The 14,873-nt window shown below is 54.7% G+C and overlaps 3 protein-coding genes across 3 annotated transcripts in view; 2 read left to right on the forward strand and 1 right to left on the reverse strand.

Annotated features, from left to right (window-relative positions):
- SRP68 (signal recognition particle 68) overlaps window positions 1–2,263 on the reverse strand; it is a 30,375-nt gene extending 28,112 nt beyond the window's left edge. The window contains exons 1-2 of the mRNA XM_064582299.1: window positions 2,064–2,263; window positions 456–522 (exon numbers count right to left, since the gene is read on the reverse strand). Of these exons, the coding sequence (XP_064438369.1) occupies window positions 456–522; window positions 2,064–2,241 (245 nt within the window). The 5' untranslated portion in view covers window positions 2,242–2,263. The remainder of the gene's footprint in view (window positions 1–455; window positions 523–2,063) is intronic.
- Window positions 2,264–7,477: 5,214 nt separating this feature from the next.
- Window positions 7,478–10,280, forward strand: GALR2 (galanin receptor 2). Its single transcript, XM_045890174.3, has 2 exons — window positions 7,478–7,981; window positions 9,269–10,280. Exons 1-2 carry the CDS (start codon window positions 7,614–7,616, stop codon window positions 10,062–10,064), a joined length of 1,164 nt encoding a protein of 387 aa, XP_045746130.1. The 5' UTR covers window positions 7,478–7,613; the 3' UTR covers window positions 10,065–10,280.
- A 1,061-nt stretch (window positions 10,281–11,341) lies between these two features.
- On the forward strand, window positions 11,342–14,585 carry ZACN (zinc activated ion channel). Its single transcript, XM_045888006.3, has 9 exons — window positions 11,342–11,453; window positions 11,538–11,662; window positions 11,806–11,850; window positions 11,995–12,101; window positions 12,327–12,496; window positions 13,240–13,364; window positions 13,491–13,701; window positions 13,790–13,954; window positions 14,398–14,585. Exons 1-9 carry the CDS (start codon window positions 11,342–11,344, stop codon window positions 14,583–14,585), a joined length of 1,248 nt encoding a protein of 415 aa, XP_045743962.2.
- The last annotated feature ends 288 nt before the right edge of the window (window positions 14,586–14,873 follow it).

A 14,873-nucleotide genomic window follows, 5' to 3' on the forward strand; every position in this document is an offset into this window, starting at 1 on the left:
GATATTATAGAAACTCCCCTTATATGGGGTGCCTGGTTGGCTCAGTCAGTGGAGTATGCGGCTTTTGATCTTGGGGTTGTGAGTTCAAGTCCCACAATGGACACACAGCTTACTTTAAATAAATAAATAAATAACTGGAAAACTTCACATTTAACCAAGACTCTGACAATATGGTTAAGTTTTTAAAAAAATTATTAACGTAACTGCTTGCTATTTTCAGCAGAAACCTCCAATGTATCTGCAATATTGTGAGGCAAAATGGATAAAAACGTTGGCTCCTTTTATTCACTGTGAAATTTTAAATTTGAAAAGTACATTTTGAGGACTCAATATAAGCTCAGAGTCAGACTTTCTAAGTATACTTTGACACAGCAAAATAAGTAGGATATTAACAAAAGCAAACCAAGCTTGAAAATTCCACAATAATTTCCATATATCTTACACATGATACTAACCTATACCTCTGAAAATCTCCATGCCGTAAACCATGCTGCTGCTGGGATTCCTTAATAATCTGAAGAACTAGAGCCAAGATTAAGGAAAAGCTTACAATGGTAAGAATCCAAATAAATCAAAACATATTCCCATTAGTCTATATTTGTATCAAACCACAGCATGTTAAACATTTCTGAAATGCTTAGTACACTAATTACTGAAATCTCTCGTAATCATTTTCAGTAGCTGTCTTGTCATAGGACAGGGCAAAGCAAGCAGAAAAACTGATTGCCTGAACTGTTACTTTCAAACTAAAAAAGCAGGGTATTAGCCATTGAGGATTACTGAAATCCAACAGCTTAAATAAAGTTGCTGGATTCTAACTACTGATTATAACTGGGATGGTTCTCACTGATTTACACCTGGACCCAGGATTTTACTCATTCAAGCAGATTCAGGTTATAAATGACGTGTACTACTCCTCTATTTGCGTAACTTCCTACATCTGCCAAATCTAATTTTCCTTAACAGCTGTGATGCTGCATGAGCCTATGGTTAGCACATGCCAACCAAACTAGGCCACAGCTTGCATAAAAATATTAGTTCTTTCAAAAAAAAAGCTCTGACCAAACTCTCCATATTAAGAATCATAAAATATTTTAAGATTTTGTACCAAACTTTAGGAAGCCCAGTGACCTTTATCTACAATTTTAGTTCTCTTTTAAAGTTTCCTCAATGCTCTTCTACAGACTTAAGATATCGAACGCTAAAAGCACTATTTCAACAACTAAAAGGAGTAAGAAGCTGTAAGGTTTGTAAAGAATCAAGGCATTCTAATATCCATTTAGAACTAGATCACCAGTTCAAAAGTGAAACTCCAATCCTCTGAAAACGACATTAAGATGTCAAGCTAAATGTGTTATTTCAGAAATTCACCTACATCTTCTCCGTTTGTCATTCATTTCAAAAAGCCACAAACTAGTGTCTCAGGCACTCAGCTGTGATACACTCTGATGAAAACTACAGATCCATTCCACCGGATCAACTAAACGAGACTCTCAACAAGATAAAATGCCTACAGGGCTATTAAGAAAGCAATACAAGTGATGTGAAGCTACGTTTATATTCAAAACGGGCAACAAGCTCTTCCTCAGAGCACTCAATCTTTGCCTCCACTACCAAAGCATCACACTTTAATTTTTACTATCCGTTCCCCAACAGCTGTCAGACAAAAGTATTAAGCTAAAACGTCAATACTGCAGTTTCCCCTCTTCAGTGCAGTGACTCAAGATGCTAAGACAGCCCAGCTCACTGGGGTGGCCACAGTGTCACCCCCGTCACCAGCCCTCCAAACGGGCAGCTGCGAGGAGCTGCAGGAATCTGCCCAATATCCCGGTGCCGCTTGAAAGAAAAGAACGTTCCCCAGCCTGGAAAGCGAATGAGAAGCCATAAAAGACCGAGCGAAAAACAGACCCTGTAACTCTGAGTGCCAGAAAGGAAGGGCGAGAGAAACTGCAACCCTCGGCCTCTCCTGCCCGGGACCTGCCGGGACTCGCCGCCTCTCCCGCCCCCGGCCCTGCATATCGACACGTAGTCATTGCGAGTTAGGCCTGATTACTCTAGGATACTCTCCAAACTCAGGCTATCCCCGAATTCTTTGTTTGCCTTCGATCCGGCTGAAGGCCGTTCGTTTTCCTTATTTTCCTCTCCTCCGCCACCGCGTCCACCACCGCTACCGCCACTGCCGCCGCCGCTGCCGCCGCCGCCGCCGCCGCCGCCACCGGGAACCTGTTTCTCAGCAGCCATCTTGCCCCAGCGCCGCAGAGCCAGACGGGATAGAGGAGGCGGGACGACGGAGGCGGAAGAGAGCGAGGCCTGCCCCGACGGCCTGACGGGATAGTGGCGGACTTCAGGGCCGACGGCGCCGCCAGCCCCCAGGAGCCACTTGTTGGAGCGCGCCTGCGCGTGGGCTCGGGTTCTTGAGTCGGGGCGGGCGGGGCTGAGGGCTTGTTCACGCGGGGAGACCGGAGCTAGTGAGGTCTTTCCGGGGCAACCCCTCCTCTGGTCCACCGAGGGCGCAGGACTCGGAGATGCCCCCCCCCCCCACCTCCTGCATCCTTGCACGGGGGATCCGGCTCACGTCCCAAGCACAGAGGGCGGGGTGGTTGGCTAAGGACTTTGGGTTTCGGGGTGTCTACCTCCCTGGATACTCGGGAGATGCGGTACCCACGCCACCCTCATGAAGCACTCCACCTGTGAGGGAGTCGCCTCTGCGCCGTCCTCTGGGGCCCACCCTGAGAAAGCCATGGCCAGAGGAATCGCTGGCGGGGTCGGGGGCCAGCAAGCTGAGAGCCGGTGTAGGAACTTCTGGGACTGCTGGGGACGTATGTCTCTGGACTTTGGAGCGAGCAGTCCAGCAGTTCAGGAGGGAGAAGTGCTGAGGCGAGGGAGGCTGAAGATTTCCTCTGCAATACGGCACCGTGGGCTCTGGAGTCTGAGTCCTGTTTCTCCAATCCTGGCTCCCCTCTTACTGGTTGGGAGAAGTTGGGCGAAGAACTTAGTCTCGCTCTAAACCCTTTCCCTTCTCTGTGAAATGGGGATAACCAATTAAGACGGTTTTTATGAAGATGAAATGAAGCAATTTAAGGGCACCTGGTGGCTCAGTCGGTTAAGTGTCTGCCTTAAGCTCAGGCCACGATCTCAGTGTCCTGGGATCTGCCAGGGTCAGAGATGGAGTCCTCACTCAGCAGGAAGTCAGCTTCTCCCTCTCCCTCTGCCCCTCCCCCCCCCCCCCCCCCCCGCTCATGTGTTCACGCCTGTGCAGGCCCCCTTTCTCTCTCAAATAAATAAAATCTTAAAAAAAAAAAAAAAAGAAATGAGGCAATTGAAAGTCTCTACTCAGTATCACTAATCATTAGGGAAATGCACATCAAAGCCACAATGAACTTTCACACCCATTAGGATGACTACTATATTTATTTTTTATTTATTTTTGGATGGTTACTATTTTTTTTTTTGGATGGTTACTATTTTTTTAAAAAATTTTATTTATTTGGGAGAGAGAGAGCCCACAAGTAGGGGGAGGGGCAGAGGGAGAGGGAGAAGAAAAAGAATAAGAACAGAATAGAAAAAAAGAAAGTAATTTTATTGTTTAAAAAAATAATAACATGTATTGGTGAGGATATGGAGAAATCGGAACCTTGGTGTGCTTTTGGTGCAAATGTAAAATGGCGCAGCACTGTGAAAAACAATATGACTGTTCTTTGGAAAATTGAAGAATTATGATTTGATCTGCCAATTCCATTTCTGGGTTTATATCCACAAGAACTGAAAGCAGGGTCTCCAAGAGGTATTTGTACATTCACATTCATAGAAGCATTATTCCCAGTAACCAACAGATAGAAGCAACCCAGTGGCCCTCAAGGGATAAACAGAAAGTGGCATATCCATACAGTGGAATAATATTAAGCCTTAAAGATTTTTTTTTAATTTATTTATTTGACAGAGAGAGAGCACAAGTAGGCAGAGTGGCAGGCAGAGGGAAAGGGAGAAGCAGGCTCTCTGCTGAGCAGGGAGCCTGACGCAGGGCTCGATCCCAGGACCCTGGGATCATGACCTGAGCCGAAGGCAGCTGCTTAACCGACTGTGCCACCCAGGCGCCCCGGAATATTAAGCCTTAAAAAGGAAGGAAATTCTGACACAAGCTCCAACATGGCTGAAGCTTGAAAATATTGTGCTACATTAAGTAAGCCCGTCACAAAAAGACTAGTATGGTATGATTCCATTTGTATGAGGTATCGACTGTAGTCAGATTTATAGAAAGTATGATGGTGGTTGCCAGGAGCTGGAGGCAGGAGAAATGGGGAATATTCATTATTGTTTAATGGATACAGAGTTTCAATTTTGCAGGATTAAAGAGTCCTGGAGATTGGTTGAACAACAATGTGAATATACTTTATTTTATTTATTTATTTATTTATTTATTTATTTATTTATTTATAGAGAGAGAGAGTGCAAGCAGGGGGAGGGCAGAGGGAGAGAGAGAAGATCTCCAGCAGATTCCCTGCAGAGTGTGGAGCCGGACAGGAGGCTCAGTCCCACGACCCCGAGATCATGACCTGAGCCAAAACCAAGAGTTGGACACTCAACCGACTGAGCCCCACAGGCGCCTTTGCATATACTTAATATTACTGGGTCGTAGACTTTAAAATGTCCGAGATGGTAAGTTGTATATTTTGTGTATTTTAGCACAATTAAAAATAAATCTGAAATAAGGCTCAGGGCACCTGGCTGGCTCAGTCAGTGGAGTGTGAGACTCTTGATCTTGGAGCTGTGGGTTCAAGCCCCATGTTGGGTGTAGAGACAACTAAAAAAAATAAAATAGCTCTTTGCTCCCCGGGGAGCCTGTTTCTCCCTCTGCCGGCTGCTCCCCCTGCTTGTGCTCTCTGACAAATAAAATCTGTAAAAAAAAAAAAAAAAAAAAGTAAATAAAATCTTAAAAAAAAAAGTCTCCCAAATGTTCATCAACAAATGAATGGATAAACAGAATTGGTATAACCATAAAATGGAATATTATTTGGCCATAAAAAGCAATGAAGTACTGGGGCGCCTGGGGTGCTCGGTCATTAGCATCTGCCTTCGGCTCAGGTCATGATCCCAGGGTCCTGGGATCCAGTCCTGCATCAGGCTCCCTGCTCAGCAGGGAGCCTGCTTCTCCCTCTGCCTGCAGCTCCCCCTGCTTGTGCTCTCTCACTATCTCTCTCTCTATATATGTGTCAAATGAATAAATAAAATATTTAAAAAATAAAATAAAATTGGTTATGGTGATGGCTGCATAACTCTGTGAATATATTAAAAACCAAATGCACCCTTTCATTGGGTAAATTGTATGATATGGGAATTATATTTCACTAAAGATTTTTTTTTTTTTTAGAAAGCAAGTCAGATGGTGTTAGTCCTCTAGTCAAAACTCTGCAGTGGCTCTTCATTTCACTCAGACTAGAAGCCACATTCCTTGCAATGGAAAAATCTGTACATATCATGCCTGTCACCTCTTCTCCTGCCAATTTCCTTATTCATCAACTCAAGCCATAGGAGCTTCCTTATTTAGGGACACAGGCACACTCCTGCTTTGGGATCTTTGCACTGACTGCTCTCTCTGGATTGCTCTTCCCCTAAATATCTTCTACTCTAGGTCCCTCATCTCCTTCAAGTCTTTGTTCAAATATCGCCTTCCTAATGAGATCTGCCTGGCCACCCTTTTTTATTTTGTTTATTTTATTTATTTTATTTTATTATTTTATTTATTTTATTTTATTTATTATTTTATTAATTTAATTTTATTTTAAAGTAGGCTCAATGGCCAGTATGGAGCCCAGTGTGGGTTTGAACTCACCACCCTTATATCAAGGCCTAAGCTGAAATCAAGTGTCAGATGCTCAACCGACTGAGCTACCCCAGTGCCTCTGGCCACCGTATTTTAAATTGCACCATCACGGGTGCCTGGGTGGCTCAGTCGGTTAAATGTCTGCTTTCGGTTCAGGTCATGATCCCAGGGTCCTGGGATTGAGTCCTGCATCAGGCTCCCTGCTCAGCGGGGAGCCTGCTTCTCCCTCTGCCTACTCTGCCTGCAGCTTCCCCTGCTTGTGCTCTCTCTGTCTCTCTCTCTAATAAATAAATAAAATCTTAAAAAAAATAAATTGCACCATCACCACTACCACGGTACTCCCAGTTCCCTTACCCTGATATATTTTTCCTGCAAGTATTTATCAATTTGTAATAGGTTAATTACTTACTTGAGTTATGTTTATTGTCTGTCTCCTCTGCTAAAGGGAAGTTCACGGAGAGCGTTGATCTTTCTAGAGCTCACTGGTATATCCTAAGGACCCAGAACAATGTCTGGAAAGGGGTGGGTGCTTAATGAATGCTTACTGAACAAATGAATGGCAAGCATCTCATAAATATGAACTGCTGTTATCTTTCTATTCGGTGAATAGGCAGGCAGGCAGGGCAGGGGTGTGGATAAGGTTTCCCTGACCAAAGGAATAAGAGTAGGGCTGCAGGGCTGAAATCCTGGGATGGGGGGTGGGGAGTGGAGAGGAACAAGAATGTTCCACACTGGGACCCAATGAACAGGGCAGGGAAAGGTGAAGCAGAGATCAAGCTACAGTGGCAGAAGGTGGTGATTTTCAGAACCAGTGAACCGGGAGCGGGGATGTGGGTCATTCTATAGAAACAGCAACGATTCCGAGTTACAGGCGCTTGATGCTTAATTTGTCAAAATTAGAAACAATTATTTAAGTTTTATTGCAACCTAGACACCCTCCTGGCCATGCAGGAAAATGCTCCTGGGACTCTGCTATTTCCTTAATGTTTTCCCTTTTTGGATATCGGACTAGGGCGAGGAGACAGGAATCTGAATCACTGAGATTCAATTAACTGGCTTCAGGCCACACATCTCATTCCATGCTCACTAGAGCCCCCCCCCCCCCCGAAAGTACTATGATCCCACAGTACTGAAGGAACGGAGGCCCAACGCCAAGGACAGCGACTGGCACACAGAAGAGGCGCGCAGCACGCGGCAGTGCCGTCCACCTCGCCAGATGAGGAAAGCCGCGGCCCCTCCGTCCACCTCCACCCCTTGTCACCTCCCCGCCACCCCTTAGGGGCCGCGCGGGAATCTTCCGAGGACGCCCCCCAAGCCAGCTCCGGGAGGCCCGGCGCGCCGGCCAGGCTGCGGGAGAGGTGTGCGTGGTCCCAGGCGGGCGCTCCGGGCTCGGCGGCGCACACTCAGGCCCCAGGGGTCGGTCCCTCCACCACTCCCGCGTTCGCCGCACAGCGCGGCACAGACCAGCTCCGGGTGCTGGAGCGCGTCGACGACGCCGGCGGGCGGGGGAGCGGGCACCAGGCGCGGCCCCTGTCCCCGGGGTGGGCCACCCCACAGCCCTGCCCCCCGCGCGGCCGCCGGCCGCGGGGCCCACCCCACCCCTCCGGCTGCTCGCTCCTCCCCCTGACCCCGGCGCACCCCCACCTCCCGCCCCAGCCAGGCGAGACTCGCTCCGCCCGCAGCTCCCGCGACTCGCGCTGGGCGCTGCCGCGGCTGGAGCCGCGGGAGCTGCGCGCTCGCCAGAACCCAGACGGCGGCGGGAGCCCGGGCAGCCTCGGGTTCGGGGGGCGCCATGAATGGCTCGGGTGGCCCCGGGGCCGAGGACGCGAGTGAGGCGGGCGGCGGGGACAGCTGGCAGCCCGAGGCCGTTATCGTGCCCATGCTGTTCGCGCTCATCTTCTTGGTGGGCACCGTGGGCAACGCGCTGGTGCTGGCCGTGCTGCTGCGCGGCGGCCAGGCGGTCAGCACCACCAATTTGTTCATCCTCAACCTGGGCGTGGCCGACCTGTGTTTCATCGTGTGCTGCGTGCCCTTCCAGGCCACCATCTACACCCTGGACGGCTGGGTGTTCGGCTCGCTGCTCTGCAAGGCCGTGCACTTCCTCATCTTCCTCACCATGTACGCCAGCAGCTTCACGCTGGCCGCCGTCTCCCTGGACAGGTGAGGGAGAGCGCCGGCGGCCCCGGGGGTCAGGCACCCAGGTGGGGGCTGAAGAAGAGAGCGGGACGCCAGGCTCGAGGAGGGGCGCGCGGAGAGTAGAAAAGGACACTAAGAAGGCAAAGGGACCGGGAGAGAGTGAAAGGCAAGCTGGAGTGGAGAAGGACGGGGGAATAAGAAGAGGGGAGAGCGGTGTCCCTCCGTTAGGTGCGTCCTCGCGGCTCCACGCTACAGACCTCGGCTCTCCAGCGCCGCCGGCGCCTGGCGAAGCGCGGCGTTTCCGAGCCCGCTGCGTTTTTGCGTGCTTCCTCTCGCTTGAGCTCAGTGCTTCTGTGAAGCTGGGACGGGAGGGAATACTGTGCCCAATTTACAGATGAGATTGAGTTCGGAAGTGACTTGTTCAGAGTCTCCCCATCCAGTAATCGTGTGCGTGGAGCCAACGGTCTGTCTCCTGGCGTCAAACGTAGGCGCCTCCACCTCGCTAGCCTCGAAGCCACGGTTTGCTCGGCGCAGTCGACTCCGGCCCGGACTGCGGAATTTGGGTCCTAAGCAAGGGCCCAGGCCAGAGTTCAAGCGAACACGCCCGAGGGTCCCTAGACCCAACCCCCGCCCCTCACCCCCCACCTCCAGGCCCAGAGAGAGGAGAACGCCGGAGGGTCTCCTCTATCCTCCCCGCTGGAGCTTGGAAGGACACCTGGATGATTCCTGGGCAGGAAATCTGGGTCCGACTCCAGTATCTCCCCTGCCCCCTCTACCCCCACATCCTCCTGACCTTCCCTGGACAGGCAGCGAGATGAGGCCACCTCCCCCATGTACCTCCCAGTTCCACTGAGCCGGGAGTGTTTGGTGTCCAAGAGCGCTGGTGAGACCCATAGAGCGTCGGCTTCTCTAAGGAATTCCCTCGCGGGACCTTCCGGTGTCTCTAGGCTGTCTGCTAGGGCCTCAAGGCGCCTGGGTCCTACCTCTCCGGCACCGTCACTGGTGGGTAATCACAGCCTCCCGGAGCCCCAAAGCCGGTTCAGCCTTGGGGTGCCTTCCCGGGTGGAGTGTGACTGTGGCCATAGTCCCGGGAAGAGCAGATGAGTGGCCTGCACGCGCGCCTTTCCTGCTGCGGTCCCGCCCCACATCTCAAAGCAGCTGAGAATGTCTGGGCTGCTCCCGGCGAGTGCGGTGCCACCGTGTGCTAGGGACCTTCCTCGAGAGAGGGTGAGGGGTTCGAGGTGTAAGGGTCTGGCCCTACCCCCGCGAATCCACCTGTTCACCCGTCTCCCTTCCTGGCCTGACCCACAGGTACCTGGCCATCCGCTACCCGCTGCGCTCCCGCGAGCTGCGCACGCCTCGCAACGCGCTGGCTGCCATCGGGCTCATCTGGGGGCTGTCGCTGCTCTTCTCCGGACCCTACCTGAGTTACTACCGCCAGTCGCAGTTGGCCAACCTGACTGTGTGCCACCCGGCGTGGAGCGCGCCTCGTCGCCGCGCCATGGACCTCTGCACCTTTGTCTTCAGCTACCTGCTGCCCATGCTGGTGCTCGGCCTGACCTACGCGCGCACCCTGCTCCACCTCTGGCGCACCGTTGACCCGGTGGCCGCCGGCTCCAGCGCCCGGCGCGCCAAGCGCAAGGTGACGCGCATGATCATCATCGTGGCTGCGCTCTTCTGCCTCTGTTGGATGCCTCACCACGCGCTTATCCTCTGCGTGTGGTTCGGCCGCTTCCCGCTGACGCCCGCCACCTACGCGCTGCGCATCCTCTCGCACCTGGTCTCCTACGCCAACTCCTGTGTCAACCCCATCGTCTACGCGCTGGTCTCTAAGCACTTCCGCAAGGGCTTCCGCAAGATCTGCGCGGGTCTGCTACGCCGTGCCCCACGTAGAGCCTCAGGCCGCGTGTGCATCTCGGCGCCGGGCACCCGCGGCAGCAGCGTGCTGGAGCGCGAGTCCACCGACGTGACGCACGTGAGCGAGGCGGCCGGGACCTCTGCTCCTGTGCTGGCGACACTCGGCAGCCCGGCCTTGAGCCTGGTACCCGGCCCGTCCTGGCGGGACCAAAATGCCCCCAGTGGCATCCCGACAGTTAATGCGACCTGAGGACACTTAGCGAGTATGCTTTTGGTGTTAAAGGATTGGAGTCAGAGGTCGGGGGATCGGGGAGGGAATTTCATCTGTTAATAAAATACCAAACCTTTTCACGCGCAATCACGCGCTGTGTCTCGGCATATCTCATGGTTAGGAAGTTCCGTGGTCTGAAGCCTCTGGGTGGATGGGTGCAAGGTGCTTTGCTGATCCACAGGGAAAGAGGGTGGCCCACACCGAAGGCAGCCAAGTTAAAGTTCCCCTGGAAATCCCTGAGATGGGGAAGAGCAGGACGACCAAGGTTCCCTGCAGGTGGCCATCCAGAGGCACCGGGTATATATAGATCAGCAAACCAGTAGCCACCTATCCCTGCGACAAAGGCAGGCGGAGCGTTTAAGCCCACTCGATAAGTGGGTCGATGGCCAGGCGCAGACACCACGTGTGTTCCTAGTAACGTTCGCGCGCCAGCGAGTGGCGGGTCCCTCCCCGCTCCCAGCTCTCTGGGGCCCCTTCTAAGTGTCTGCAGACCAATCCGTGCCCACCCACTTTTAGCCTTGGGGTTTCCTTCCCTCACTACAGCTGTCTGGGGTCAGGTCTCCATTTCTGCTGGGCTAGGAAAGGCGCCCCTCACCCCCACCAGTCCTCCTCCAGGGCACCCAGGAGCAGCTCTAAGGCACCGCTGGGCTGGAGCAGGCTGAGAATCTGGTATTGGAGCAGGAATGCTACAGCTCTGCTCATGAGCTAGCCTCTACCCTGCCCCGGGTTTGCCCAACTCCTGGAGTTCTTGACCCTTTCCAGGCTTTTTACATGGAATCAGTTCAGTGTTTGAAGAGATGCAGGAAAACTCTCAAGGGCTTATGGATCTCACGATGTTGAGTGCAGAGCACTTTGGCAAGGGCTTGAGTACTTAACCGGGCAAGCACCCGCTGCAGAAACACAGGAAGGCCTATGGCATCTGCCCAGATCGGAAGGATGGAGTTGGGGAAAGGTGTGTGTATTGGGGCGGGGGGGGGAGGGGACGTGTGCTTACCTGGTCCGCTTGGCAGTCTTTGAATGGGGCAACTTCCAGGTGGTGGAAATGGAGCGGGACAGGGAAGCCTAGACAGGTGCAGGGTGGGCGGGGCTGGGTCCTGTGCTTTGTCTTCAGGTGTTTGCAGAACCCTGGGGTGGGATGCCAGCTCTAAGGCCCCAGAGCCCTTGCACAGAGCACCTGCCTCTAACTGCCCAGTCCCCCAGAGAAGCAACTGAAACTGAGGTTGCAGTTTAGGCTCTGCTGCTCCATCCAGCCTTCCATGCAGCCCCTGATGATGGCCCTGCAGCCCCTGCTGCTCCATTTGGCCTTCCTCAGGCTCGGCACCACCGGGCCCTTGGTCCAGGGGCGTGGATTTCGCTTGCCAACAGTTGGTAGGTGGAGAGTGTAAAGTCGTTAGGCTTTAGGATTTGGACCCCAGGGCACCCACCCAAATGACCTTGACCTCCATCCTTCAGCCTGGCCATCCTTCTTGGACTTCAACTGGCCCCAGGTGGTTCAGGAAACCATCCAGATTCCGAACAATGGGAGCGCACCCCTGCTCGTGGATGTCCAGGTGTTTGTGTCCAATGTATTTAACGTGGTTAAGTGTTCTCCAGCCACGGAGGGAATAGGGCCCAGGTGCTGAGCCGGGGATGGGCCAAGACAGCCCCAGCCAGTGGTGGGGGCTCCTGCCTTTTGTCCCGTAGCGCCCACCCCCGGGTGACACACTGCCCCCTTCCTCAGGACATCCTGCGGTACACACTGTCCTCCATGCTGCTGCTTCAGCTGGTGAGAGCCCGGGGGCGGGAAAGGGGGGATGGGAGAAACTTCTCTTCATCCAGCTCAGAAGTACCGGTCTTCGTGAAACTGCCAAGCCAAGTGGCTTGCATATATATGGGAGCGGTAGGCTTAGTGGCTTCTTTTTGTTGCCAGTCCTGGCTGGACACTCGTCTGGCCTGGAACACAAGTGTCCACCCGCAGCATGCAGTCACACTGCCCTGGGACTCACTCTGGACTCCGGGACTCACTATTCAGGAGGCGTAAGTGAGGCGAGAGTTCTTGTGCCAGGAGGCCCTCCTTAGTGACTGTCCCCCTCCCCGGTGGCCCTGCCAGACCACAGGCACATCCTACTGCCTCGTGTCCCCCTCACCCTTCTGGAACCGGGATGGCAGGAGAGGGCAGCCGGGCTAGGCTGGGGTCTCCCCCACCTCCCCCTTCTGAGAAGCGGCCGAGCCTCCTGCTGTGCTGTCTTCCTCCACCAACAGGCTCTGGGTGGACTGGCAGGACCAGAGCCCGCGGGCCCGAGTGGACCCCGACGGCCACGTCGACCTGTACCTGGCCCTCACCACGGAGACCAACTGTGACTTTGAGCTCCTCCACTTCCCCAGGGACCAGAGCGACTGCAGCCTCAGCTTCTATGCTCTCAGCAACACTGGTGCTGACTGGACAGGAGCTGGGGGGTGGGGGGTGGGGTCGGGGAGGGGGAGCCTCTGGAGCCATGTCAGCGGACATCTGACACGGGGGCAGCCAGTCTGTTCACACCAGTCCACCCCAGGCTTAGGGGAGCTGAAGAGATCCTAGAGCAGAGCCTGCTTCTCATGTGCACCTCCTAAATATCCCCCACTCCGTGCCGCTCCGCCCTCCCCCCCCCCCCCCGCCCCCTGCAGCTGCCCTCAACAGCCAGGTCCAAACTGCAGTGTCTGGGCTGCTTTTGTCAAGCCTAGAGGCCAAAGTTGCTGCAGCCACCCAGTAAATACCCCACAGACCCACGGGTGATGTCCAGCTTGCCCCAGAACCCCCACCCTTGCCTCACACCCCTCCCCCCTGGGAAATACTAAAGCTGCTGCCCGCCCTGAGGCTAATATTGCAGGTGTGAGAGGATATCCTGGGTGATGAATCCAGACCACGTCCCCCTCCAAGAAGTGGGGCCAAGTGCATTTAGTTTTACAATGAAAATTCACCTCTGAATCTGAGAAGGCCCTTCCCCTGGCTGGAGAGAACATGGGGTGTTGCCCAGCCCGTGCACGGAGCGCATTCACCTCCCAGTCTGCCCCCAGCCACCATCAGAAGTCTCCATCAGCCCTGGATGCCGGCTTGTCCCTGCCGCATACTCCTGAGAGAGTCAGGGCCAGGGGCACCTCCTTCCTACTTCCCCACTCTCCCCTGCCCCCCTTCCAGTGCTAGAGCTGGAGTTCCGGGCCCGCGCAGTGAACGAGATCGTGAGTGTCAAGAGGGAATACGTAGTTCGGGATTTGAAGACCCAAGTCCCACCCCAGCAGCTGGTGCCCTGCTTCCAGGTGACGGTGAGTTGGAACGTGGCTGACAAGGGCTGATGGGGGCGTGAAACTTGTGGTCAGAGGCCATGGTGCCACCTTTCAGCTGCCCAGCCCCCCACGCACCCCCCCACAAAGCCCCGACTTTCTTTCCAGTTGCGCCTGCAGAACACAGCGCTGAAGGCCATCATAGCTCTGCTGGTACCTGGGGAGGCGCTGCTGCTGGCTGACATGTGCGGGGGGCTGCTGCCCCTCAGGGCCACCGAACGCATGGCCTACAAGGTGACCCTGCTGCTGGGCTACTTTGTCTTCCACTCTTCCCTGGTGCAGGCCCTGCCCAGCTCCTCCTCCTGCAACCCGCTGCTCAGTAAGTCCTGCGCCCCTCACCTGGCCCCCGGGGGGGGGGTGCTCTGCTCAGACCTGGCCCTGACCTCCCCACCCCCTCCCGCCCCCAGTTTACTACTTCACGGGGCTGCTGCTCTTGCTGTCCGTCAGCACCATGGAGACCGTGCTGCTGGCCGCGCTGCCGGCCTGGGGCAACCTCAGCGCCGAGAGCAGCCCCAGCCCAGCCCCGAGAGGGGAGGAGCAGGATCCTGGGGACCCAGGGCCACATCCTGAAGGTGGGCAGGGGCCCCTTCCTGGAGCCGGGGTAGAGGGAGGAATAAGGCCAGGAGCAGGTCTGATAGGGCTGCCCATGTAGGGCTGAGGGTCACCAGGCTGGTTAGGGGCTCCATGCATTCCGTCGGCCGGCTCCACTGCCCCTGGGCTCCACCATGTCTGTCCTTGGAAGACGCAGGTATGGAGCAGAGAGCAAGGGTAGCTTCCCTAAGGGCCCAGGTGACTTCAAACTCCCCGAGATAACACTATGCCTCTCAGAGCCTCTATATAAGGGTGGTTCTTCGCTCAAGATGGCCTGGAGTGGGCCAGACCCCAACATTCACGGGTTGTAAATCTAAGGGAAGGAGAGATACAGGCTCACAGCCCCCGGGGCTCGCCCCCCCTGCCACTCTGGGCCAACATGCTGGGTGAGCCCTGAAACACTGCCTGCCTCCTCCCCCACCAGAAGCTCCCGGAGTGAAGGGGTCAAGAAGGAGCTGGGCTGAGGCTGCTGACCACATTTTCTTCCTGGTGTATGTGGTGGGGGTAGTGTGTAGCCAATTCTTCTTCATTGGACTCTGGATGTGGGCAACATGCAAGTCTGACCCAGGCCCTGGCAAGGCCAAACCCCACGGCGGGCAGCCCAGGCTGTGACAGGGCCGGGCCCGGGGCTGCAGAGGGAGGGCCATGACAGGGTCTCTGCAGAGAGGAGGAGGGAGGACGACTCTCTTCCCTAAGCCCAGAGAATCCTAGGCCACTCTGAGTTCTCCCTTCTTATAGCAGGCAAGCAGAGCATGAAATAAACCCATCACCCTGGTGCCTTGCGCCTGCGCCTCAAGGGTCTGTCTTCGCTGAGCTCAGCTATTCGTTCTTGTCCTAAGTAGGTGGGGCTGCCACTTTGCACCCAACCCCCACTGTGCTCCTGAACTTGTCACCACCACT

The sequence above is a fragment of the Mirounga angustirostris genome, unplaced genomic scaffold, assembly GCF_029215605.1.
Source record: "Mirounga angustirostris isolate CCGP_5_RB_7025 unplaced genomic scaffold, mMirAng1.0.hap1 SCAF_17, whole genome shotgun sequence".
Lineage (NCBI taxonomy): Eukaryota > Metazoa > Chordata > Mammalia > Carnivora > Phocidae > Mirounga > Mirounga angustirostris.

Excerpts from the sequence above, each read along its gene's own strand:
- GALR2 (XM_045890174.3), top strand. The coding sequence starts at position 7,614 with ATGAATGGCTCGGGTGGCCCCGGGGCCGAGGACGCGAGTGAGGCGGGC. Across the intron at positions 7,982-9,268 it reads GCCGCCGTCTCCCTGGACAG|GTACCTGGCCATCCGCTACC; the intron begins GTGAGGGAGAGC and ends CCTGACCCACAG.
- ZACN (XM_045888006.3), top strand. The coding sequence starts at position 11,342 with ATGCAGCCCCTGATGATGGCCCTGCAGCCCCTGCTGCTCCATTTGGCC. Across the intron at positions 11,454-11,537 it reads ATTTCGCTTGCCAACAGTTG|CCTGGCCATCCTTCTTGGAC; the intron begins GTAGGTGGAGAG and ends TCCATCCTTCAG. Across the intron at positions 11,663-11,805 it reads TGTCCAATGTATTTAACGTG|GACATCCTGCGGTACACACT; the intron begins GTTAAGTGTTCT and ends CCCCTTCCTCAG.